At 37.7% G+C, this 27,350-nt stretch overlaps 1 protein-coding gene across 1 annotated transcript in view; it reads left to right on the top strand.

The window, feature by feature from the left end:
* Window positions 1–1,564: 1,564 nt before the first annotated feature.
* Window positions 1,565–27,350, top strand: part of LOC115224815 (cytochrome P450 3A14) — a 38,996-nt gene continuing 13,210 nt past the window's right edge. The window contains exons 1-7 of the mRNA XM_029795741.2: window positions 1,565–1,782; window positions 13,451–13,547; window positions 16,180–16,232; window positions 18,762–18,858; window positions 19,927–20,043; window positions 20,776–20,864; window positions 21,634–21,782. Coding sequence (XP_029651601.1) covers window positions 1,706–1,782; window positions 13,451–13,547; window positions 16,180–16,232; window positions 18,762–18,858; window positions 19,927–20,043; window positions 20,776–20,864; window positions 21,634–21,782 — 679 coding nt within the window. The 5' untranslated portion in view covers window positions 1,565–1,705. The remainder of the gene's footprint in view (window positions 1,783–13,450; window positions 13,548–16,179; window positions 16,233–18,761; window positions 18,859–19,926; window positions 20,044–20,775; window positions 20,865–21,633; window positions 21,783–27,350) is intronic.

The following is a 27,350-nucleotide window of genomic DNA, read 5'->3' as shown; positions in this document are numbered from 1 at the left end:
ATATGTAAAAAAAAAAAAAACTTTTTTTACGGAAATCGACGGAAAGGTCTACTAGAGACGAAAGATCGCCCCCGAGTCTATAGTAGAAGACACCTGCCCAAGGTGCTACGCATTGGGACTAAACCCGGAACCATGTGGTTGGGAAGTAAGCTGCTTACCACACGGCTAAAGTTTTTACATTCTACTTTTATTCTTTTTAAGCTTTCCTTTACTTTGTTCAAATTTTCAGTTCTGATTGCTTACGATAATTTTCCATTTCCTAATTCATAATATTAAAGCGATGTAACACCTATCACCTCTTGTGATAGGTGTTACACTATCAACATTGCTACCATCACCATCACCACCACCATCAACAACAACAACCACATCACCGCTGTTATCAATAACACTATCACAACCACCTCCTATCACAACACTATCCTATCCTAACACTATCACAACCACGCCGCCGCCACTACCACTACCACCATCATCAACACTTCTATCAATATCACTATTACCTTTACCCTCGCCGCTATTCTTTCTACCACCATGACCCCCCCAACTCCCGTTATCAATATCGCTACTACCACCGCTACCATAACCCTCATTACCACCACCATCATAGACACCACCTTGATAGTCACCACCACCACCACCACCATCACCAAATATGCGTGTCTGCGTGACATTTCGTCGTAAATCCACCACCTCCACCAACAACAACAACAAGAGCGACACCCACAAAATAATGATAATAACCATTGCACCATATATTGTTCCGCCTCCCCTTCTTCGCTTATTCCGTTTTTTCTCCTCCCCTTCGTCGTCTGCTTTACTTTACTCCCTCTATCCTCCTCTCTGCCACCTCCTTTTTCACTTTACTCTCTCTCTCCTTCATTTAACTGTCCCTTTCTCCCTTCTCTTTTTTACTTTACTCTTCTTCGCTTATTCCGTTTTTCTCCTCCCCTTCGTCGTCTGCTTTACTTTACTCCCTCTCTCCTCCTCTCTGCCACTTCGTTTTTCACTTTACTCCCTCTCTCCTTCATTTAACTGTCCCTTTCTCCCTTCTCTTTTTTTACTTTACTCTTCTTCGCTTATTCCGTTTTTTCTCCTCCCCTTCGTCGTCTGCTTTACTTTACTCCCTCTCTCCTCCTCTCTGCCACTTCGTTTTTCACTTTACTCCCTCTCTCCTTCATTTAACTGTCCCTTTCTCCCTTCTCTTCTTTACTTCACTTCCCTCCTCCGCTTCTTCTTCATTTAACTGCCCCTCTCCCCTTCTTCCTCACTTTACTCCCTCTATCCTTCAGTTAACTATCCTTTTCTCCCTTCTCTTCTTTATTTTACTCTCCTCCACTTCTTCTTCATTTAACTGTCCCTCTCCCTCTTCTTCCTCACTTTACTCCTTCTCTCCCACGTCCTCGCCTTCTTCTACTGCTTCTTCTCTTTACTCTCTTTTCCTCTCCCTTCTCTCCCTACTTTTTCACTTCACTCCTCCTCCTCCGCTTCTTCTCCTCATCTTCTCCCTCCACCCTCTTCAATTTCGGTTCCTCCTCCCCCTCCTCTTACGCTTCATTTGCTCTGTATTTGTATATCTTTCCGAAGACAAACCGGCCAAGCAACAATCTCATTTGTCACAGACGTTGACAAATCTGTTCGGCTGTTGCTGTATTTAACGTAACTCTTTCTGTCTCGAAGCGAAAACCTAGACTTCCAGTTCGTCATGATAGACCTTCTGTCGTTCACTGAACCCTCGATATATCTCCTCATATCCCTCGTAGTTTTAGGGATCATTTATACGTGAGTACACAGATTACTTTTCATTCTCTTCTCGGCGGAGTTTCGGATCAGGACGATCACATAAGATGGATTTTCTTGGTTTTCATGGAGATTTTCCCCATTTGTTCTTCCACCAAGTCTATGGAAGTGACAGGGTGGGGCAGTTGGATCTTTTCACTTTGACCGGCAGATTTTTAAAATAATTTCTTTGTAAATAAATACTGGTAGGATCTTTTAATTTCCAAGGCCTGTTTTTTCAGATTTTTCCTACTTAACCAAACAATTTGAGTCCACTCGTGGCCTCACAAATGAAAAGATCCCACTGGTATACTGGTATAATGTGTTACATAAAACATCTTTTTCTCTTGGCTTTCTTGAGAAAATTCTGTAGTTTGTAAGCTATTTATTGTTAAATTTCTTGCATTTTTAAAATCTGCTGGTCAAAGTGAAAGGATCCGGGCAGTTTTGTATAGAAAGAATAATTTTTTTGTAAATATATGGTTTTTGGCAATCTTTCGCTTTGACTCGAAAAATCATAACATAGAACTCGGTAGTTTCTTTGAGTACCTGTTGCCTTGTCAGCTATCAGTTAACGTATCGAAATGGCAAAGAGAAAATTAATGGGCTGTGCGAGCTTTTTTCCTTCAAGTTTAAAATGCGACTATGTTGGCATAATTTCGTTATATTTGCATTCCACAACACATAAAAACAGAACAGACACACACAGAAGAACAAACACGAAATATTGTCTGTGTTTTTTTACACCCCCCACTTCATCACCCTTCCAAACCGACCTTGGCTTATTTTGTTGCATTATGCACTTAAAAACCATGGGAACCAAAATATAAAACATTAATACTCATCAGAATGAAAAAGAAACGAAAATGATATCGTGGTCATGCGATGTGTTAGAAACAACAGCTAAATCTCCCTTAAATCACCTTTTCGTTTGATTATGTTTTCAATTTATTTATTTGTTTTACTGAATAGGCTTCTCCCACGATTTTCAAGTGTGGAGTGCCAAAAAAATTAGCCAAAATCAGTCTGGAGGTGACAGGACGGGGGAATGATAAATTTTCAAAATAATTTTAATAATAATAATAATAAACATTGTGTACAGTACTCAGGTGCACTACAACTCATCTAAAGTGCATATATAATCAGGTGCAGTTTCGACGGATTTCGGAAAGCATGAGGGCCTTAAAGGATGCAGTGTCATGGCAGTGTCAAAAAACTATCCCCCACCCACTATCATTTCTTGGACTGTAGTGAAAAAAAATTGAAAAACTCGCCAGAATGGAGACAATCCAACTTATGTGGGTGGCCTATTCTCTTTACTTCTATTGTCATATGCAAGAGGGTGCTGAAAAGTTGCTGCCTTTGGGTAAAAGAAAATACAGGAGGATCAATTAATTATGATTTTATTCAACATATTCCCTTCTCAGATTCACACACTTATTGCAGTGGTCCTTCAGTTTTCTTAAGTCCTGTGAAAGAACTCGGAATGTTGGGCTTCCCACCAACCCTTTCATGACATCATTAAGGCCAGGAACTTTTCAGCGACCCCTCGTAATTATTACAATATAGAATTCAATGTTTGTTTGTTGTGACTGTTATTGTTTATTTATGTTGTTGATGTTGTTAAGCTTCAAGCCAGTTCTGATTTAGTAGATATAGGTAAAAAAATATAAATAAAATCGTGCCGGTGGCACGTAAAAAGCACCATCCGTTCGTGTCCGTTGCCAGCCTCGCCTGGCACATAAAAAGCACCATCCGTTCGTGACCGTTTGCCAGCTCTGTCTGGCACCTGTGCGGGTGGCACGTAAAAAGCACCCACTACACTCACGGAGTGGTTGGCGTTAGGAAGGGCATCCAGCCGTAGAAACACTGCCAGATTTGACTGGGCCTGATGAAGCCTTCTGGCTTCCCAGACCCCAGTTGAACCGTCCAACCCATGCTAGCATGGAAAACGGACGCTAAACGATGATGATGATGATGATGAAATAAGGTGTGGTAGTATTGTTAAGAAGCTTGTTTCCCCACAATGTAGTCCTTGCTTCAGTCCCACTGCATGGTACCTTCAGCAAGTGTCTTCTGTTATAGCTCCGAGCCTATCAAATCCTTGCTGAGTGAAGTTTGCTTGACAGAAACTGAAAGAAGCCTGTCTTGTGTGTGTGTATGTGTATACATACATACATCATCATCATCATCATCATTTTACGCCTGCTTTCCATGCTAGCATGGGTTGGGCGATTTGACTGAGGTCTCGCGAACCAGACTCCGATCTGATCTGGCAGAGTTTCTACAGCTGGATGCCCTTCCTAATGCCAACCACTCCGAGAGTGTAGTGGGTGCTTTTACATGCCACTGGCATGAGGGACAGTTTGGTGGTACTGGCAACAGCCACGCCCAAATGGTGCTTTTTATGTGCCACCTGTATACATACATATACAGCTGCATGCGTGCACACATACATGCAAGTACTGTCCAAATCTCCGACCAATCACATACAGCTAGCTGGTACTCAATTGGCGTATCAAGTTTCAGGCATTTTGATTGGGTTTTGGATAGAAAATTCACAAAAAAGTCACTTCTATTGATTTTTTAATGGCTTTGCGGGGTGACAGGGGAAATGTAAAGATGTGCACAACCACCCTTGGACGGTTTTGAATGACTGTAGAAAGTGCGAGCCCTCTAACTGAAAAATTGTGGATTTGTATAAAGTACACAGGCAGACAGACATTTTGCCGTTTATATATATAAACACATGCAAAGCAAAACCAATTTAACCCCAAGCGATAGTGCCTGTTAGGATCCCAGCTATGGCTTAACTAGCATGTGAACCACTGAAAGTGAAGGACCACTGGTGCTGGTTAGAACTTCCCTTCTAGAAGAAAACAAACTTGTTTTTAAAGAAAAATGGTGCAGTTTGTTCCTGGTCATTTTAACCTCGGTTGTGCCAATGATTTTGTAGCTGATAGCTCTGGAAAGTGGATTCTGTACTGTGCAACACTTTATTCACTCAAAAGAAACTCACACCAAGGAATTTCTTGGATTCTCAGAACATCTGCACAGACTTTCTAGTTTTAAGGAAATGGTCTTACTCATGGGTTAACTTCTACTGTGTATGTATGTAGGTGTGTATATATGTATGTATGCATATATATTGTACCCGATATGTCATATAACACTGTGTAACAAACTTTCAATTAAAAAATTTTTTTTGTCTTTTTCTACTAAGTGCTATTTCCTATTTACTCTTGTCTAGAAATCAAAGGAAATAACTATTACTCCCTTCAAACTTTGCTTCTGTGACCTGGACGTCAATGTTTTGAAACTGACTAATTTTCTGTTACATTTCAGAAAGATTCAGTGCTGAGTTACTGAAGCAGAAATATCATTATAGCAAATATTCTGCACAATACTACAGATTTGCTTGTCAGTTGCTTGATCTTTGAGCATGTCCCTTAGTGACTGTCAATATGTGCATCTCTGATCATGAGCAAGAGTAGGTGGGGAGCATAATAGCCATGTGTTGAAAGGGATTCCTTGGGGTTTGAATAAATGTAACAAAAGCAAAGTTTGAAGGAAATATTAGCTATTTTTCAAATAGAAAATAACAAATAGGCATAGGAGTGGCTGTGTGGTAAGTAGCTTGCTTACCAACCACACGGTTCCAGGTTCAGACCCACTGCGTGGCACCTTGGGCAAGTGTCTTCTACTATAGCCTCGGGCCGACCAAAGCCTTGTGAGTGGATTTGGTAGATGGAAACTGAAAGAAGCCTGTTGTATATATATATATATATATATATATATATATATATATATGTATATATATGTGTGGTGCGTGTGTTTGTGTATCTGTGTTTGTCCCCCCCAACATCGCTTGACAACCGATGCTGGTATGTTTATGTCCCCGTTACTTAGCGGTTCGGCAAAAGAGACCGATAGAATAAGTACTGGGCTTACAAAGAATAAGTCCCGGGGTCGATTTGCTCGACTAAAAGGCGGTGCTCCAGCATGGCCACAGTCAAATGACTGAAACAAGTAAAAGAGTAAAGAGTAATTCGTACCAAAGGACAATAACTGTGTTACACAGTGTATTATGTATCAATGTTGGCCATTAATGCACAGATATGCACATATAAATACATAAGAAATTGAAGATATGCACAGACACTTGTGTGTCAGCCTAACTGTATGTGTCGACCTATTTATATCTAGAAGTATGTTTGCATCCCAAGTGTTCATGAAAATGCAAAACAACATTTATGTACATATTGGTTACAAAATCTGACAGAAAGCCAACCTTTTCAGGGAGTGGGTAAATTGATTACATTACCCCACCACCACCACCAGTGTTCTACTGCCCCCCCCACCACCAGTGCTATACTGCCCCCCCCACCACCGCTCTACTGCCCCCACCACCACCGCTCTACTGCCCCCCCCACCATCACCACCAGTGCTCTAGGTTAAGACTCCAAAAGGATGAAAGGCAAAGTTGATCTCAGTGGTTCATTTATGTATATATTGTGCCTATTTCTGTACTGTATGAAGGCGTGGCCTAGTGGCTATGGGTGTTGCATTCATGATCGTAATATCACGGTTTCAATCCCCAGACTGAGTGGTGAGTTGTGTTTTTGAGAAAAAAAGCTTCATATCACGTTGCTCCACTCCACTCAACTGTTAATGAGTTCCAGTAATATCTGGGAAGTTCACTCTATGATGGACCGGTGTCCCCTTCAAAGGGATTGAGAATTAAGTCAAATCAATCACGTACACGCCAAGGAAACCTAGTTAAGCACTTGCCTTATGAGTCATGGGGCCATGACAGAGTTAAGCCCAGTCTAGTACAGTCCTATTGTGAATATTTGTACAAATGCACAGACATACACACCTGCATTCTTGCACTTTACGATTTCACATTTTATGTGCATGCTGTTACTGTCAATTACGATGACAGGTGTTCCAGTTGATCTGATCAATCGAACATCTTGCTTGTGAAATTAAGGTCCAAATGGCTGGCTGAGTATTCCACAGACACACATACACTTAACATGGTTCTCATGGAGATTCAGCATGACAAGGTTGACCCAAAAAAAAACAAGGACGGGTCATTCAAAGTTTTCTATCTTCAATCAAGAACCAGATTATCCTCACAATTTCGGCTGATTATTTTTGAGGTTGCCCCAATCTGGCCAGCCCCCAAGGAAAAACTAAGCTAAGAGCATTAGATTTCTTGGAAGAAAGCAGCGAATGTATACAAAAACAGGACGAATTGAATTAAGCTGGTGCATGTGGAAATGAAACCTTACAGCAGAGATACAAAAATTTCACAAACATGGAAGAATATCAACGTTGCACGGACCACGGTCAGACCCAAAAAGAAAGAATGAGCAGTCTGGACGATATATATATATATATATATATATGCATGCATGTGTGTTTATATATATCTTTTACATGTTTGAGTCATTAACCCGAAACACTTGACCTGGCTGGGGCATCACCATTGCATGGTAAGAAGCTTGCTTCCCAACCACATAGTTCTGGGTTCAATCCCATGGCACCTTCAGCAAATGTCTTCTACTATAGCTTTAGTCCAACCAAAGTCTTGTGAGTGGATTTGGTTGACAGAAACTGAAAGAAGCCCGTCGTATATATGTGTGTGTTTTTGTGTCTGTTTGTTCCACCGTCAGTGCTTGGCAACTGATGTTGATGTGTTTATGCCCTTGTAACTTAGTGGTTCAGCAAAAACATACTGATAAAATAAGTGCTAGGCTTAATAAATAAGTCCTGGGGTCAATTTGTTCGACTAAAATCCTGCAAGGTGGTGCTCCAGCTTGGCTCCAGTCAAATGACTGAAACAAGTAAAAGAATGAAAGAATAAATATTTTATAAATCTTTCATGGAAACAGCAGAGCAGCTGAAAGGCAGAGAGTTTTGTGCATTGGTAAGTGTCAATACATGAAACTCTTGGCCCTTGAGTCACACTGCTGCTTCTGCTAAAATATTCTTTCCTACTCTAGGCACAAGGCCAAAAATTTTTTTTGAGGTGGGGGCCAGTTGATTAGATTTACCCCAGTATGCATCTGGTACTTAATTTATTGACCCTGAAAGGATGAAAGGCAAAGTCGACCTTGGCGAAATCTTATGTTAACATATTGATTAAGAAATGTACCTATCTTCATGTTTTAAGTTCTACTTTTCATGTTTTTATCACCAAAGATGTGTGTATATATATATACACACATGTGTGTATATATATATATATATATATATACACACGTATATATATATATATATATATATATATATATATATATACATACACACGTGGAGGCGCAATGGCCCAATGATTAGGGCTGCGGACTCACGGTCATAGGATCGCGGTTTCAATTCCCAGACTGGGCGTTGTGAGTGTTTACTGAGCGAAAACACCTAAAAAGCTCCACGAGGCTCTGGCATGGGGTGGTGATCCCTGTTGTACTCTTTCACCACTCTTTCTCCCACTCTTCCCTCTGTTGGCCTGCTCACTTACCCAGCGGGGTGGCGTCATTCGAAGGCTAAAACAATGCGAACGCATTGTGACCAGCGATGTGTAACAACATCTGATGCTCTGGTCGGTCTCGTGATCGTGATATATATATACACACACATACTGGTTTGGTGATGAAAGATATATCTTTATATATATATATATATATATATATACATAATGTGATATAATATATATAAGATGTGTGAGTGTATGATAATCATCATTGTTCGACCGTGGTCGAGACAATGGAATTTACCATGCTACGCCAGACTTCACGGTCCATTATAGCATTACGGAGGTCCATCATAGCATTAGCATTAGTGTATGATAAAGAGAGACTAGTTGTTTGAAATGTTTATCAGCTTGTGGAGAGTGAGGTTGTGGGGTTAGCTGTTATAGATAGCAGATACGATAAGAAGGTGAGTGGGGGTGGAGTGGGATAAAAAGAACAAGAGAAAACGGTATGTCCCTTCCTCCCACCATGACTACGATGACACTGACAATGATGGCGCCATGGATACATTATCGCTGAAATGAATTAGTGACTTGAGTGAGGTGAAACGGTGACAAAGTAGGACTTGATCCCAAGGTGGAACATTCGCTTTGTCCTTTGCTAACAGGATGGACAAGCATCATCATCATGATTTGATTTGAAAGGGATTTAACTGTTACTTTTTGTAGGTCAAGGACCACATAGAAGTTACCCTCAGATCTTGTTTCATTCTTGCTAACTTAACCAGCTTGCCTTCTTCCTTCTCCTCCTCCTCCTCATCATCATCATCATCATTTAATGTCTAATGCTGGCATGGAACATAGGATGTGATGGGTCCACTCAAAGACTGCTTGAGATTCACTGTCTGCTTTGGAATGGTTTCTACAGCTGGATGGCCTTCCTAAACCAACCACTTTACTGCTTGTTAAGTGAATTGTGCTTTGAGTCTTCAGACTCAGCAGGCCAGTTAGCTGGTTTCCTTGGGTTCATTAGTGACTGAGGCCCCTTACAATGCCCTTAAATGGGATTATGGTTCATCTGAAGGTTACTCATTTACAGCAATGTGGAAAGATATGTTTTGCTGAAGAATAAAACACATTGCCCACTCTGGGATTTGAAACCACAATCTTTCAATTGTAATTACAACAACCTAACCATTAGGCCATGTGCCTTCAATTTACAGTGTGTACTGTGTGCTTTTTCTTCTTACCACCAGCACCAGTAAGGTTGCCATGCAGTCATGGCCAGATTAAGACCCATTGAGGCCCTAAGCACTTAAAAGATTTTGGTGCCCCCATAAAAGATTATGTAATTCAAACCATAAAATAAAATTTTATTTTTAAAAATGAATCAAAACAGTAAGACGGGAAAATAATGTTTATTTTTGTATACTTCCACTTTATTTGTATTTGAAAAGTTTCCTCCTACTTTTTTGAATTGCAAAATCTTTGATCAGATCCTCAAAATTAATCTTTCACATGCCACCAGCACAAGTGCTAGTAAGGCGACACGGTAACGATCATGCTCGAATGGTGTGTTTAACGTGCCATCGGCACAAAGGCCAGCTTGTTGCTCTGGCAACGATCTCACTCGTATCAATTAATATCATTAATTCAAAACAATTAATTCAATTAATATCATTAATTCAAAACAGTTAATTCAATTAATATCATTAATTCAAAACAATTAATTCAATTAGTATCATTAATTCAAAACAATTAATTTAATTAATATCATTAATTCAAAACAATTAATTCAATTAATATCATTAATTCAAAACAATTAATTCAATTAATATCATTAATTCAAAACAATTAATTCAATTAATATCATTAATTCAAAACAATTAATTCAATTAATATCATTAATTCAAAACAATTAATTCAATTAATATCATTAATTCAAAACAATTAATTCAATTAATATCATTAATTCAAAATAATTAATTCAATTAATATCATTAATTCAAAACAATTAATTCAATTAATATCATTAATTCAAAACAATTAATTCAATTAATATCATAATTCAAAACAATTAATTCAATTAATATCATTAATTCAAAACAATGATGAATATTACATTTGACAGAATAATCAGAATGCTAAAAGGTGAACCCAGCCATATCCATCTCAAAGCATTTTACTTGTTTTACGTTCAAAGTGACCAGATCAGACCTCTCACGCCTGCCCTATAATGTCATTTTAATGATAAACTGCTACATCATTGAAATCTCATAGTTACTTATATAATGCATGATTAATTCAAAACAATGTGAATAAATATGCATTACATTCGACAGAGTGGTCTAGATGCTATTGGGTTACAGATGCTAGCCTGTGCTTAACTCTCTTTTACTCTTTTTACTCTTTTACTTGTTTCAGTCACTTTGACTGCGGCCATGCTGGAGCACCGCCTTTAGTCGAGCAAATCGACCCCGGGACTTATCCTTTGTAAGCCCAGTACTTATTCTATCGGTCTCTTTTGCTGAACCGCTAAGTGACGGGGGACGTAAACACACCAGCATCGGTTGTCAAGCAATGCTAGGGGGACAAACACAGACACACAAACACACACATACATATACATATATATACATATATACGACAGGCTTCTTTCAGTTTCCGTCTACCAAATCCACTCACAAGGCATTGGTTGGCCTGGGGCTATAGCAGAAGACACTTGCCCAAGATGCCACGCAGTGGGACTGAACCCGGAACCATGTAGTTGGTTAGCAAGCTACTTACCACACAGCCACTCCTGCGCCTATGTATATTTTCTATGCAGAATGTATCTCTGGAAAATTTTTGCAATGTCATTACAGCTTATCTATGTATGATATAAATAAAATACCGTCTGAGTTGGGTTAATTGAATTCACTAACCTTTTCAGTTCCATCAAAACAAATTGCATTGTCATTGTTTTGCATTGCCACAGAGGTTCGTACAGAGGATTGGAAGGAGAGAGAGAGAAAGAATGAAAGAAGGAAGTAGCAGGAGGGAGAGAGATGTGTGGGCGGGGCTTGGTGGGAGTGATATGCAAATTTTGTAACAAAACACAAGTTATGACCCAAAAAATGAGGTCTCTGAATTTTACACCTTGACCTGTGAAAAATACCAGTCAAACCACACTTGAAATATATACTCCATTATTTTTGAAGAGATAAAATATATTAGGTACACTATATAATGTATGTATATGCATGTTTAAGCTGACTATATATGTGTGTGTCTGTGTGTATGTGTTTTGTGGATTCTTTTTGAGGTCTGCATTATTACTAGTTTCACAAATGCAAAAGCACGTCTGGGTCACTTGAGATGAAAGAGACTGTGAGTTGTGGTTTCCATGGCTTCTAAATATAACTTATTGCCAACACATAACACCCCAGCACACACAAACACACACATGCACAGACACACATACATACACATGCATACATTCACACATAAACACACACACACTCTCTCTCTCTCACGCACTCACACACACACACATGCATTAGTTTTCCTGTACAAACAAGAAATAAAATTATTCAATACAAACCAGCAGTCTACTACTACCACTACAATAACTACTACTACTACTACTACTACTACAGCTGCGTGCATGCGCACATATACACGAGTACTGTCCAAATCTCCGACTAATCACATACAGCTAGCAAGCTTTCAATTGGCATATCAAGTTTCGGGTTTTGGATAGAAAATTCGCCAAAAAGTCACTTCTGTTGATTTTTTAATGGCTTTGCAGGGTGACTAGGGAAATGTAAAGATGTGCACGACCACCCTTGGACGGTTTTGAATGACCATAGAAAGTGTGAGCCCTCTAACTGAAAATTTGTGGATAAATCCAGATATGGTTGTGAATAAAGAGGAAAAAAATATTGTTTACTCTCTTGCGAACGGATTTGGTACTGACAGTCTGTGGTGTGTCCTGGTATTTGGCCATTCAGTAACTAGATAATTTTTCAGACAAGGAATTTTACAGTGTATTTTCAGATTCTTCTTAATGTGGCATATTTGAAAATATGGTGCTGCACAGAGCAAGGCATTGCACTGCTCACATACATAGTGATTCAATGCCGTTAGTACTCTCTTTACCCTTTTACTTGTTTCAGTCATTTGACTGCGGCCATGCTGGAGCACCGCCTTTAGTCGAGCAAATCGACCCCGGGACTTATTATTTGTAAGCCCAGTACTTATTCTATCGGTCTCTTTTTGGCGAACCGCTAAGTGACGGGGACGTAAACACACCAGCATCGGTTGTCAAGCAATGCTAGGGGGACAAACACAGACACGCAAACACACACACATACATATATATATATATATATATACATATATACGACGGGCTTCTTTCAGTTTCCGTCTACCAAATCCACTCACAAGGCATTGGTCGGCCCGGGGCTATAGCAGAAGACACTTGCCCAAGATGCCACGCAGTGGGACTGAACCCGGAACCATGTGGTTGGTTAGCAAGCTACTTACCACACAGCCACTCCTGCTTCCTTTCTGCAAGGAGTCAACCCTTTAGCATTCAGATTCTTCTGTCAAATGTAATGCGTATTTATTTACATTGTTTTGAATTAATCCAGCATTATGTCAAAGCTTCAAGATTTCAATGATGTGGTTGTTGTGAGAAACCAGATTTGGCCAGTTTGAACATGAAACAAGTTAGAATAATTTCAGTTGGGCAAAACTGGTCCAAATGCCAAAGGGTTAATCAAAGATGGTGTATGTCCTGATGATGGCAGTATATCAGGAGAAGAAGAAGAGAAGCAAATTAGACAGGATGGATTGAATTAAGAGATAAAAAGACTATGGGCATTGAAAAGGGTTGGTGTTGTCTCTGTTGTTGTTGTTTGAGCTTTGGGAATTATAAGGACCAAGCTTACAAATAGGACTGAAAAAGATAATGGAACATGTGAAGAGAGAGCATCTATAGAACACAATGTTGCTTGAAATTGAATAAATCCCCTGCAGGGTCCTTGAAGTCTGAATGAAGAGGGTTATCCCAGTCCCATGGTTGTTACGTCCTGTTGTGAAGTTGCTGTGTTAAAGAAGACAATAATAAATATGTGTGTGTGTGTGTGCCTCTTATATTAAGCAATGTGTTTCTTTTAACCTTTTAAACTCTCTATCACAATTCTTTCCTAGATTCAAAAAATGGCCCTATAACTATCTAAAACAGTTTGGATATCCAGGACCGAAACCCTCCTTTCCTTGGGGCAGCTTGAAAGAAGTTCAACGCAAGGTCAGTATATTTGCATATCCTGTCAATATTGCCTTTCAATACAGTTGTTGTTGTTGCTGCTGTTGCTGTTGAGCGAACGGTATTCGTCCCAGAGCTCGCAAGATGGGAGAAGTTCGAAATGTGGTCCTTTGCTATTCATAAGACCCGCAGAAGAGAAAGCAGGTCAACCCCACGACACCAAGAGCATTGACGGATGGATGAATGTGCATCCAGGCTCAGCGGTTGCATAGGAAGTCAGGGACAAGAAACAGGAAGAAAGAGTGAGAGAAAGTTGGGGCGAAAGAGTACAACAGGGATCGCCACCACCCCCTGCCGGAGCCTCGTGGAGCTTTAGGTGTTTTCACTCAATAAACACACACAACGCCCGGTCTGGGAATCGAAACCACGATCCTCCGACCGTGAGTCCGCTGCCCTAACCACTGGGCCATTGCATGCTGTTGTTGCTGTTGATTGTTTTGCCGCATGTCTTCTATGTTTGAGATCTATTATCAAAAGCATTCTTGCCATGGCATAGGCATGGCTGTGTGGTAAGGAGTTTGCTTCCCAACTACATTGTTCTAGGTTCAGTCCCACAGTGCAGACTCTGACTACCTCGATTACCTTATCCACCCATTTCTCTGCAAGAAGTATACCCACCCCTCGACCCTGTCAGTGTTCCCAGCACCCAGAAAATCATATACTTATGTTCTTTGCCAGTGAGGAACCTAGCAGAATCTCTTCTCCACCTCACTTCTTGGATGCAGCACAAATCTACACGTCTCCGTTCAAGCATCTCAGCAATCTCACCAGACCTACCTTCCAGTGTGCCTACAGTGAGTGTGCCAACCCTGAGGGTGTGGGTGGTGTGGGCTTGTGAGACCCTGGGATGAAGGACAGCAGCATCATGTACCTGAAAAGAAAGCTCGCATTTAGCAGAATTCATAAAGAAACAATAGCCTTCAACCTGCATACACTACACCATCATTTTTATGTGCTACATGATCACTACCTTACATAGGAGATAAACCCTAAATAGGGGTGGGAATGGCGTTAAGCCTTTAGACATGTTCATGGGAGACTTCCAATAGAGGTCAGTGGATATAAATTCAGGGTGTTCAAGCTTAATTTGACTGTAGGCTTAAAAGGTAAAGAAAGCACAATATCCCATCCAAAAATCTAAAAAAAAAGTATTCTTGTCATCTTGTGAAGGAAGTGGAGGTAGGAGGTGTTGCTATAGTTTTCATTAAATTTCTTGATCTTGGTGGAAATAAGTGCTTTGTCACTTTGTGAACCACAAGCATAAGATAACGATTATGAAATAAGGAACAAAAACAATGCAAAATGTGTGTAGATTTGAATGAGAGCCTTGGTACAAGTGGAATTGTTGTGTTCACTTTATCAACAACAACAATAAATGTAAAAGTCCTATCAGGTAGTATCAGCTGTTTTCATTAGATAATCTATTATGACTGTCACAAAAACTAACAGAAAAACCCCCCAAAACCTAGGTTATCTGATGGTGATGGTGGTGGTGGTGATGGTGTGTAGTTGGGGAAGGTTTTTAGACAGTACGGTATACATGCATATCATCATCATCATCATCATCATCATTTAATATCTGCTTTCCATGCTAGCATGGGTTGGACGATTTGCACCAGACTCCAATCTGTTCTGGCAGAGTTTCTACAGCTGGATACCCTTCCTAACGCCAACCACTCTGAGAGTGTAGTGGGTGTTTTTACGTGCCACCGGCACAAGGGCCAGTTTGGTGGTACTGGCAACGGCCATGCCCAAATGGTGCTTTTTATGTGCCACCTACACAGGAGCCAGTCCAGCGGCACTGGCGACAACCTCACATGAATGTTTCACGTGCCACAAATGATGTTTTTTAACGTGCCATTGGCACGAAGGCCAGCTTCTTGCTCTAGCAACAATCTCACTCGTATGGTACTCTTAGCGCTCCACTAGCAACAGATGCCAGTCACTATATATATATATATATATATATAATATTAGGGAGTATGACTCCAAAAATACAAGGAAAAATTCTATTTAGTATTAAATCAAATTTCACAATATAAATATATAATCATATGAATTAGAGAAAAACCACTATTATGTAATTCAAACAATGACAGACATAAAACATATCATATAGAAAAAATAAAATATATGATAAAACATTTATGTAGATCACAAAAAGTACATAATAATAAATAAACAGTATATAATAAGTAAAAAGACTATGTACGTTTCAAGGCTATAACTTTAATTCAAATTACAATTAAATTTAAATCTAATCGATCCCAAAACAATTCAATTTAAAAGTATAGTCACTCCTCAGGTCAACAATAATAACAATAATAGTTAAATAGATACATAATTTTAATAAATAATCAAACAGAATTAAACAATATTTCTTAAAGAATATCCCTGATGAAAATTGGCTGTTGACCAGTGTAATAATAATAATAATAATAATGATAATAATAGTATTAATAATAATGTAATTATATAATAAAATGTCATATGTTTTGGTGAGTGACATTTGGCTCACTCTGTACATACAACAAACACGCAAACACACTTACTCACGTACACGACACATACACACACATATATATTACATTTTTCTTTTTCTGTTTTTTTTCAGGGAAAATATGCGGTTGATGCAGAATGGTTGAATAAATATGGCGATGTTGTGGGGTAAGAATTCATTTGGTTTAAATTCATTTACCTTTTATCTGCTTTTTTTAAAAAAAAATCTTTTACTTGTTTGGCAAAAAATATTGATAGAAGAAATGCTGGAGTTAAAAAGAAGCCTTGGGTTTGATTTGGATCTGAAACCACATGGTTGGGACATGAACTTCATAACCACACAGCCATGCCTGCTCCTCAACCATTCCTAGGCTTCTACCATTCCCGCACCTCTATCATTCCTGCACTTCTACCATTCCAACTCTTCTACCATTCCAACTCTTCTACCATTTCTGCTCACCTACCATTCTTGCACGTTTACCATTCCTGCACTTCTACCATTCCTGTGACTCTACTACCCTTGCTATTCAACACTCCTGTGTTTCTACCATTCCTGTGCTTCTACCGTTGCAAATTTTCTAACATTCCTATTCCTCTACCATTCCAACTCTTCTACCATTTCTGTTCACCTGCCATTCCTGCACTTCTACCATTCTTACTATTCATCCATTCCAACTTTTCTACCATTCCTGTGCCTCTACCATTCCAACTTTTCTACCATTCCTATGCCTCTACCATTCTTTCACCTCTACCATTCCTAAATCTCTACCTGCTCTTCTAGCAGTGCTCTTCTTCTCTGCAACATTAGTAAAATATTCTATCTTGTTAGCATTGACAAATGATATTGTGAAGATGAGTACTAGAGTTTAAAACAGTGTATAATAATTAATTAGTGATGTAGTATAATTAGTCACAGGATTACTTGGATTGTACTAAAACATGGTCCTTGACTTATTACTGGACTAGTTTCACAAAGGTTGTGTCTCACCACAGAGCTGGTTTTTGTATTCCTGATTCAATGTGGTGTTTATGACGTCTGATATTTATTGTGTTAAAATCTAAATGGCTCAATATAATTCTCCTCTGAACTGCACTGGAAAGCAGACAAAACAACATGATGATGATGATGATGCTGATATTAATGTTGCTGATGGTGATTGTGCAGAAATATATGGACAAAGAGTAAAGTATACAAAGCAAATAGCTGTGAATAGACTAAATGGGTCACATTTTGTTTACTTAAAACCAGATAACATATCTGTTGGTTGGAGAAGTTCTTTTATGTTTACTGAAGTGAAAGAGGAATAATAAACTCAATCACATGCACACGCACACAGATGTGTGTGTGTAAATTCTCCACAGTGTATGTATGTGGGGCAGAAGGGGTGATGGTATCATCATCATTGCGGTGAGCTGGCAGAATCGTTAGCACGCTGGACGAAATGCGTAGTCGTATTTCATCTGCCATTACGTTCTGAGTTCAAATTCCGCAGAGGTCGACTTTGCCTTTCATCCTTTCGGGGTTGATGAATTAAGTACCAGTTACGCACTGGAGTCAATGTAATCGACTGAATCCGTTTGCCTGTCCTTGTTTGTCCTCTCTCTGTTTAGCCCCTTGTGGGTAGTAAAGAAATAGGTATCATCATTGTCATCATCATCATCATCGTTTTAAAGTCCCCTTTTTCATGCTTGCATTTGTCGTATGGAGTTTACTGAGGTAGATTTTCTGCAGCTAGATGCTCTTCCTGTCAATAAACCTCACCTGCTTCCAAGTCAGGAAATATTGATCCAAGTCCAGACATGTTCTCACAGAATACTGGAAATCAATGACACTGCTTGTATGACAGGGGCACTTGTTTACAACCATCGCATGATGTCAAGGCAAGAATACACAAGCATAAACACACATACATACACACATGCATACAGATAAATGCAGTTAGGTTTGACTTATATATATATATATATTCACATGGAACACAACAAAAACAATAAAATCTAAAGAAATTATGTAATCTCTTAACTTGACAGCTGTTTCAGGAAGCCAAGAGTTGTGCAATAATCATAATTTACAGGTGCTATAAGCAAAATGACATGAGTATGCAACAGGACACATCAAAATACCACAGTAAGTCTGCTTCCTGTCTTCAAGGAAAGATTTGGTATTTGAATACATACATACATACATGAATACACACACACATACACCTATATATTTATATATATATAGATATATGTATGTATATTTGTATGTGTTTGTTTGTATATATATATATATATATAATATATATATATATATATATATATGTGTGTGTGTATATGTATGTATGTATATATACATATATATATGTGTGTGTGTGTAATGGACTTCTTTCAGTTTCCACTTACCATATTCACTCACAAGTGTTTGGGTGGCCCAGGGCTATAGAACACATTTGTCCAAGGTGCTGCATTGTGGGATTGAACACAGAACCTTGTGGTTGGAAAGTAAACTTCTTAGCACACATCTATTTACACAGAAATTGTATCTCCATTTATCTTTTGGTTGTTTCAGTCATTTATTCATGGCCAAGCTGTGGCAATGCTTTGAAAGGTTTTGTTGAATAAACTGACTCTAGTACTTTTTTTAACATTTGGCATTTATTTTGTCAGTCTCTTTTGCCAAACTGCTTATTTATATATATTTTTGGTTTTTAGCTTTTATCTTGGAAGACAGCCAGCAGTGCTGATTGGAGATCCAGAGATGTTGGAACAAATAATGGTGAAACAGTTCCATAACTTCACAAACCGATATGTAAGTCAGTTTATCATTTCAAACATTAACTCTTTAGCTGTCAGATTTCTTTGTCAAATTTCTGAATGGATTTAGAGAGATCGGCAAAGTATTTTCTCCACTTACCAAAGATGCTCCCCTCTATAGAGTGAAGAACCTTCAACTGAGTTCTTAAAGGAAACCGTGGGAGAGGATTCTTCTTACAAAGTCGATGGATGGTCTGCCAGAATACTTCATTGGCTGATCTTAAGTCAGAATCCCAGCTGAGCCAACCGACAGGAGACCTAAAGGGGAGGCCAAAAAATGGGATGGTTGGGTAAAATCCATAGTTCCAGTTTGTGATTCTTGGAAATCCATCAGGAAAGTTTAATGGCAGCTGCTTCTGACAGGACCCTAAGGAGGAGGTGCCTGAGGACTCTATCCCCACAAAGTTCTTAGGAATAGTGGGTGGGTAGAAAAATGGATGGTTATTGTATTACATTCCAGTGTGAAACCCTCATCAAACAGACCCCGATTAAACAACAAATGTGTACATACAAACTTACAGCAGTTTTATGACAAAAAAGCTGAGTCCCAAAAGCTGTAGTGGAAGATCCAAGAAAAGAGGGTTTGGGTCTCATTTAACAACAAAGGCCAAGTGAGTTGAGTAACCAGAAGCCAAAGTATTCCTAGAACTACATTTCAAAAATCTTACAACACATGTTTTGAGGAATATTTGGCTGCTATTTTTACAAAGTCTCAAACTAATGTATGGAGGTCTCTATCAGCTTGACAAAATATTTGTTAATAATCTGAGATAGTAGGCAGTGAGCTGACGGAATCATCATCATACCGGACATTTTGTCTATCTTTTCATTAGCAGCATTTTGTCTATCTTTACATTCTGAGTTCAAATTCCACCAAGCTCAATTTTATCTTTTATCCTTTTGGGATCGATAAAATAAGTACCAGTTGAACATTGGGTGGGTCGATGTAATTGACCCCTCCCCAAAATTGCTGGCCTTGTGCCAAAATTTGAAATTGACAATTTGAGATAATGCTTTTTTTTTTTGCCTTTTCTCTCTTTTACGTTTTCAAATTTCCTTTCAGAAACTTGTTCCTATGGATAGTTTTTCCACGAAAATGGTCCTTAATGCCAAAAATGAACATTGGAAATACTTAAGGACACTTCTGTCACCGAATTTTTCAGCCAAAAAGCTTAAAGAGGTATATTTTATGTATATAATCTATGTACATGATCAGCTTCCATACATATGCACAGACATTTTTTTTATTATTTACTTTTTACTTGTTTCAGTCATGTGACTGCAGCCATGCTGGAGCACCACCTCAAAGAATTTTTACTACTTTCTTTCTTTGCCTAGTATTTAAAAGATAAAATATAGATGCCTTAAGCAAGTATCTTCTATTCTCACCTTGGGCTGACTAAAGCCTTGTGAGTGAATTTGGTAGATGGAAACTAAAAGAAGCCCATCATATATATATGTATTATTTTACTTTTTTACTTGCTCTGAGCTGAAAGTACGGTTAGAATTAAATATATAGATATAGATATATATAGATAGATAGATGGATAGATGGATAGATAGATAGATAGATATGTATGTTTATATATATATATGTATGTGTCTGTGTGTATATATATATATATATATATATATATAGACAGGTGCCAGTAGTCTGTTGGGAATGAAGGCAAGGATTTGATTCTAGACTTGCACAACTCATGTTTCTTTTGCATTCCTGTGATCCTATTCTGTTCATATGAAGTGGCACCTCTGTTGGTGTAGCTACTCCAGGCAGGGCAGACTCGTGCTTGCATTTTCCACACAAACACATGTAGCACTACATTCAATGTGATGGAATTTGATTGTAATCTCCCTCTCTCTCTCTCTCTCTCTCTCTTTCCATTCCTTTCTCTTCCTTTGTGAAATCAAGATGCAACCACTCGTACAGACAGCAGCTGATAATTTGGACAAAACCTGCAACAATTTTGCAAAAACAGGGGAAGACGTGGATGTGAACCGGTGAGTACTGGCATTTGGTGACCTATCTTCTTTTTGTTGTAGTTGTCGTTGTTATTACTGTTGCTCTTACTGCTGCTTCCTGCCTCCAGCTCAACTCGGTTAATGTCCAACTGCCATTTAAGCGATGTAATTTTTCATATGTGATGTAGTGGTGTTTCAAAATTTGACATGTGCATATTAATTTCCATTATGTCGTTTATATTGTATCAAAATTTCATGCATTTAGTGAAAGCCATTAGTGACTTTTGGGACACCCTGTAGGTATAAAAGGATGATGATGATGATTTTTCTCACTGGTGATGTTGTGCACATGACATGAAGTCCTCTATGACTGGCAAGGGTGATTATGACTCGTTAAAAACAAGTAGTAATGGTGGTGATGACAGTGACAATGATGAAGATGATGAAGCTGATGATGACAGCCGTGGTGACGTTGATGATGATAAAGATGATGAGGATGATGATGATCATGATGCTAAAGATGATGACAGGTGTGATGACAGTGTTGATGATGGTGATGATGATGATGATCACAACGATGATGATAATGATGATAACAAGAATAATAATGAAGATATTGATGATGATACTAAAGATGATGACAACTATGAGTATGATGATATTGATAATGATGATGTTGATGACCATTATGGTGATGACGAGGAAGACAATGTTGATGGTAATGATGACAAACAATGATAGTTATGATGATGATGCTGATGATGACAACCCACATTACACATTTTATTTTTTCTCATTTCCATTCCAGTCTGTTTGGTTGCTTTACCATGGATGTTATTGCTACAACAGCTTTTGGTGTAGAAGTTAACTCACAGAAGAATCCAGACAATCCATTTGTCAAGAATGCCACATACTTGGTCCGCAGAAATCGATTTGCATCGGTCTTTGTCATTGGTTGTTAGTTGACCCTTTGTTTGTCTTTTTACGTTTCCTTTATATTTTACAGTTGTTTTTTAATCCAATGTAATCTATAATATAAATTGAACATGGGCGATCGTTGTATTCTTTCTTGTCTTGAGGTTCACAGCCAAACGGCTGGGTGGATTCGTGTGAAAAATGGCACACATGTGGGGATGGGTGCATAGATTGGAATGCGGTTTGTATTTTTTTCCTAGCCCCCATACTTACCGAGAAAACCGATTAAAACTTTTTCTAATGGAATTTCCCTGTTTGTTTCACCATTAAAACAACCAGTTGCTCACACAGCCAGCATATACCATTTCGCTAGCAACAAGGGGAGTACAGGATGACAGTCAGCCAAAACTTTCTCTATGCTGTCTCTCTTCTTTCACTTCTTTGTAAGGTTAATAATCTTAATCTTTAGTTACAGTTTCTCAGGCGAACTACATAGTAGGCAGAATTGTTGGATTAAGACAGTAGGGTGTTTTGAGAGGGATTTGGCAGCTATTTCTACCAGGTCTAACTACCATGTAGAGGTCTGAACTTAATTTTCATTCACATATTTGCATTTCAAAAATTTAACATAATTTTTTCCGTAAATCAACAATCCTAAAAAATTTATAACATGACCTTTTCTATGTTCATAATTAAATCAATGTTTTAATGATTAGACAGAGGCCCAATAGAATAGTTCTCAGAAACAGATTACATAACAAATTCATTCTTCACAAATCCTGAAGCTGTTTTCTGACAGGGAGCAGGGAGTCAGGAAATTTTCATACATCTGGAGGCTCCAGTCAAAACAGGGGACCCAAAATGATAAGGTCGAGAAACGGTGTTATAGATTATGCCTAACTGAAAACAATCACAGCCACATCATCCAAACAGACCGGGTGAAACCAGGCTTTGCTGTTAGTTTATATATATAATATAAAAGTGAGTATGTGTGTATGTTTATGGATGTATATATATCTATGCATATATATGTGGTTGTATACGTATGATGATGATAATATATATATGGCTGTGTGGTAACCAGCTTGCTTCCCAACAACATGGTTCTGGGTTCAGTCCCAGTGTTTGCCACTTTGGGTAAATGTCTTCTACTATAGTCTCAGTCTGACATAATCCTTGTGAGTGGATTCGGTAGACAGAAACTGAAAGAAGCCTGTTGTATATATGTGTGTGTGTGTATATATATATATATGTGTGTATATGTATGTATATATATATATATATATATATGTTTGCCAGCTCTGTCTGACACCTGTGCAGGTGGCACGTAAAAAACACCCACTACACTCGCGGAGTGGTTGGCGTTAGGAAGGGCATCCAGCCGTAGAAACACTGCCAGATCTGACTGGGCCTGACGAAGCCTTCCAGCTTCACAGACCCCAGTTGACCCGTCCAACCCATGCTAGCATGGAAAACGGACGCTAAATGATGATGATGATATATATATATATATACACATTTATATGTATATAAATATGTATATATATATATGTATATAAATGTGTATATATATATATGTATATAAATGTGTGTATATATATATATATACGGTTTAAGCAATTGAGATTCAAGTGAGTTCTAATGAATTCACATGAATATAGTACTTAACTTGGATGCACCGGAAATCTATATGGTGTTAACCATACGACAAGTGGGGTGATTACAAATAGGAAAAAAGCAACAAGAATGGATCAATATATATATATATATATCTCTATATAAACGGCAGTTTGTCTGTGTGTGTTTCTGTGTGTCTGTTTGGTTGTACCCTCACCCTGACCACGGCTTTCAACCGATTCTGATGAAACTTGACACACACATAGCCCAATGTCATAATTCAAAACTAACGCAGCGAAAGTTTTGAAAAGTTCCCCCAGTTCTGAAAAAGATCGATAAATTCGACATGGGGTCGACAATCAGAAACACAAACCACAGATGGTCTAGGGGACGCAACTCGACCTTTTTAACTATCAAAAAAAATTTACCATAATTTTTTTTCCCATTTTTTTGCTATTTTTTGGCTATAACTCTCTAAAAATGCTTTATAGTTATTTCTCTTACAAACCCGAGCAACGCCGGGCGATACTGCTAGTGTATATATATATGTATATAAATGTGTATATATATATATATATATATATATATATACGGTTTAAGCAATTGAGATTCAAGTGAGTTCTAATGAATTCACATGAATATGGTACTTAACTTGGATGCACCGGAAATCTATATGGTGTTAACCATACGACAAAGTGGGGTGATTACAAATAGGAAAAAAGCAACAAGAATGGATCAATATATATATATATGTATATAAATGCGTATGATTGATTTTGATTGATTTTTTGATTTTTCCAGTTTCAGCTCATGAGCTGTGGCCATGCTGGGGCACCGCCATTTGGTGTTGCTACATGATTTTACCTCACAAATGCTTTTTAGCAACTGCCATTTGGTGCATGAGAGAGTTCAATGCAGCTGCCCTCATCTGCACCTCCTGCCATGAAGTTGGTTCATCCGGGACACCTGACAGGAAGAGATCCAGTCCTACTTTAAAGACATCCGCATCTACACCATGCAGGTCCCTCAGGTTCTTCAGGAGGATATTGAAGAGCTGTGGGCCTCGGAAGCCCAGGCTATCACAGTATCTTGTCCTACATCTTGATGGCAAATTTGGAGTCCTTGGCACCACGCAGTGGCGCCCGGTTCTGGCATTTGTGTGACTCTCGATGCCAAAGTTTGGGACAAGTCCTTCCAGGATCTTCCAGATATATATTATGGCATATCTTTCTTGCCTACGCTCCAAGGAATAGAGTTTTAATCTCTTGAGTCTTTCCCAGTAGCTTATATGCTGCACAGAGGCTATCTTCTTCGTGTAGCTTCATTGAATCGCCTCAAGTTCTGTGATCAACTTGACACTGGATGGTGACCATAGCTGAGAGCAATAGTCAAAGTGGCTTAGGACAAGTGTCTTCCTGAGGACCATCATGGTTTCTTGTTCTCTTGTTCTAAAGGTTCTAAGAATCCATCCGGCCAGCCGTCTACATTTCATTGCCAGTTTAGCAACATGTACATGAAAGGTTGCGTCATCACTCATGTGAATACCCAGGTCACGCACTGATTGTGCCTCTGGGATTGCAATCCCTCCAGGTCCAGTGTATTCATTGGGTATTGCATTCAGTTTTGCATGCTGATAGCGTAAAGCTTGAAACTTTTCAGCATTGAACTGCATGCTATTCTTTTCAGCCCACTTGTATATTTTGTCCAGCTCACATTGCAGGTGCTTAGTGTCTTCAGGGTTCTGTATTGCCTGTGAAACTTTTGTATCATCTGCGTAACTTGTGATCGTGGCTCTCTGCGTGGTTGAGGGCATGTCTAAGAGGGCCATTATGAACAGTAGTGATCCCAAAACAGTGCCCTGCGGAACACCGCTCACTATTTGTGTGTTAATGGAAGTGGCCCCATTGGCTACTACCACCTGACTTCTATCCTTCAGAAAGTCATGTATATATATATATATATAATATGTATATAAATGTATATATATATATATGTATATAAATGTGTATATTATATGTATATGTATATATATATATATATGTATATATATGTGTGTATATATATGTATATATATATATGTATCTATGTGTGGTGTGTGTATATATATGTATATGTATATATATATATATATATATATATATAACGGGAAGCTTTATGAAAATAAACAAAAGACGAAGGCAGGTGGAAAACAAACGAACAATTGTATTAGTATATATAGATATATATATATGTATCTATGTGTGTGTGTGTATATTATATATATATATATCTATATATATGTATGTATCTATTTGTGTGTGTGTATAATATATATATATATATATATATATATATATATATGTATGTATCTATGTGTGTGTGTATATATATATATATATAATATATATATGTATGTATCTATGTGTGTGTGTATATATATATATATATATATATATATTATGTAGTATCTATGTGTGTGTGTGTATTATATATATATATATGTATGTATCTATGTGTGTGGTGTGTATATATATGTATGTATCTATGTGTGTGTGTGTATATATATTATATGTATCTATGTGTGTGTGTGTGTATATATATATATGTATCTATGTGTGTGTGTGTATGTATATATATATATATATATATATATATATATACTATATAAATTAGAGAAAAAACACTTTTATGCAATTCAAACAATGATAGACATAAACCAAATCATAAATAAAAAATAAAATATATTTTTATAAAACATAACTAGATCACAAAAAGTATAAAACCATAAAAACAATCATGATAAACATTCTTATATGCATAGATTAAAACTAAAGAGAAGTTTATTTTACAAAATTTTACTTTTAAAAATTTACGTTTTTACAGTAAAAGTTTTGGGCACAAAACGTTTGAACTCAAAATTGCAATACTTTTAAAAGTTGTTTCATGAACTAAAGAACGGAATATATTCTAGAAGCTTGAAGAGATAGACTGAAAGAAACTTGAAATTTCAATGTAAGTCGAACAAAGTAAATTATAGGAATGGAGTCAAAATAATAACACTGTTATAATTTAATGTAATGCTATGAAGAGTTGTACTACTGTGAAAGAAATTTACTATCAAAACATACGACTACTACACATTGTAATCCTCTCATAATCATACAAATATCATGTGTTTCAACTCGTGTTTTCAAATACACTTGAACACTAAATATGAAGTAAGTATGTTTACTAACTTCCGTTTTGTTATTCTTGAAAATACATCCTTATTACTGTACAATTTGTATATAACAGAGTATTACTAAATTATAATAGCAAAAACATCTGATGGCCACTTGACTCAAGTTCTCTTACAATGGGAGTAACTATAAACTATTATTATATTGATGGGTCTTTAATTCACTTTGAGTTAAGCAAATGTTTGACTCATCTGAGTCAATGAGATTTTACTTTGTAAAGATAATCTAGAACTTGACTGAGGAAAGAAAACTCCGAATGATCCATCTTTGTTTTCTTTGTATCGTCTATCTGGATGTTTTGCATTCTTGTCCCATTTTGTATTTTATATATATATATATATATATATATATATATATATATATATATATAATATATATATCTATATATATATATTATATATATATATATATATCTGTGAATGTAATATGTGACAATTATTCGGTAGCCATGATAAAACTCTGAGTTTTAGATGTGAGGGTGGAAATCCACACCACCATCTCTTCAGTTATTTGGCCATCGGAAAAATTGCTATGGCGTCATTTTCATAGCATTTTTTCCGATGGCCGGATAACTGAAGAGATGGTGACGTGCATTTCCACCACGACATCTGAAACTCGGAGTTTTATCATGGCTACTGAATAATTGTCACATATTACATTCACAGATAAATTCCTCTATTTACATAATATCGAGGTCTCTTTCATTCTTTTGTTGTCTTACCATTTCTATCAATATATATATACACACACACACACATACACACACACATGCTTA

Source organism: Octopus sinensis, linkage group LG26 (assembly GCF_006345805.1).
Source record: "Octopus sinensis linkage group LG26, ASM634580v1, whole genome shotgun sequence".
Classification (NCBI taxonomy): domain Eukaryota; kingdom Metazoa; phylum Mollusca; class Cephalopoda; order Octopoda; family Octopodidae; genus Octopus; species Octopus sinensis.
This window is presented reverse-complemented; position numbering and strand designations above follow the sequence as displayed.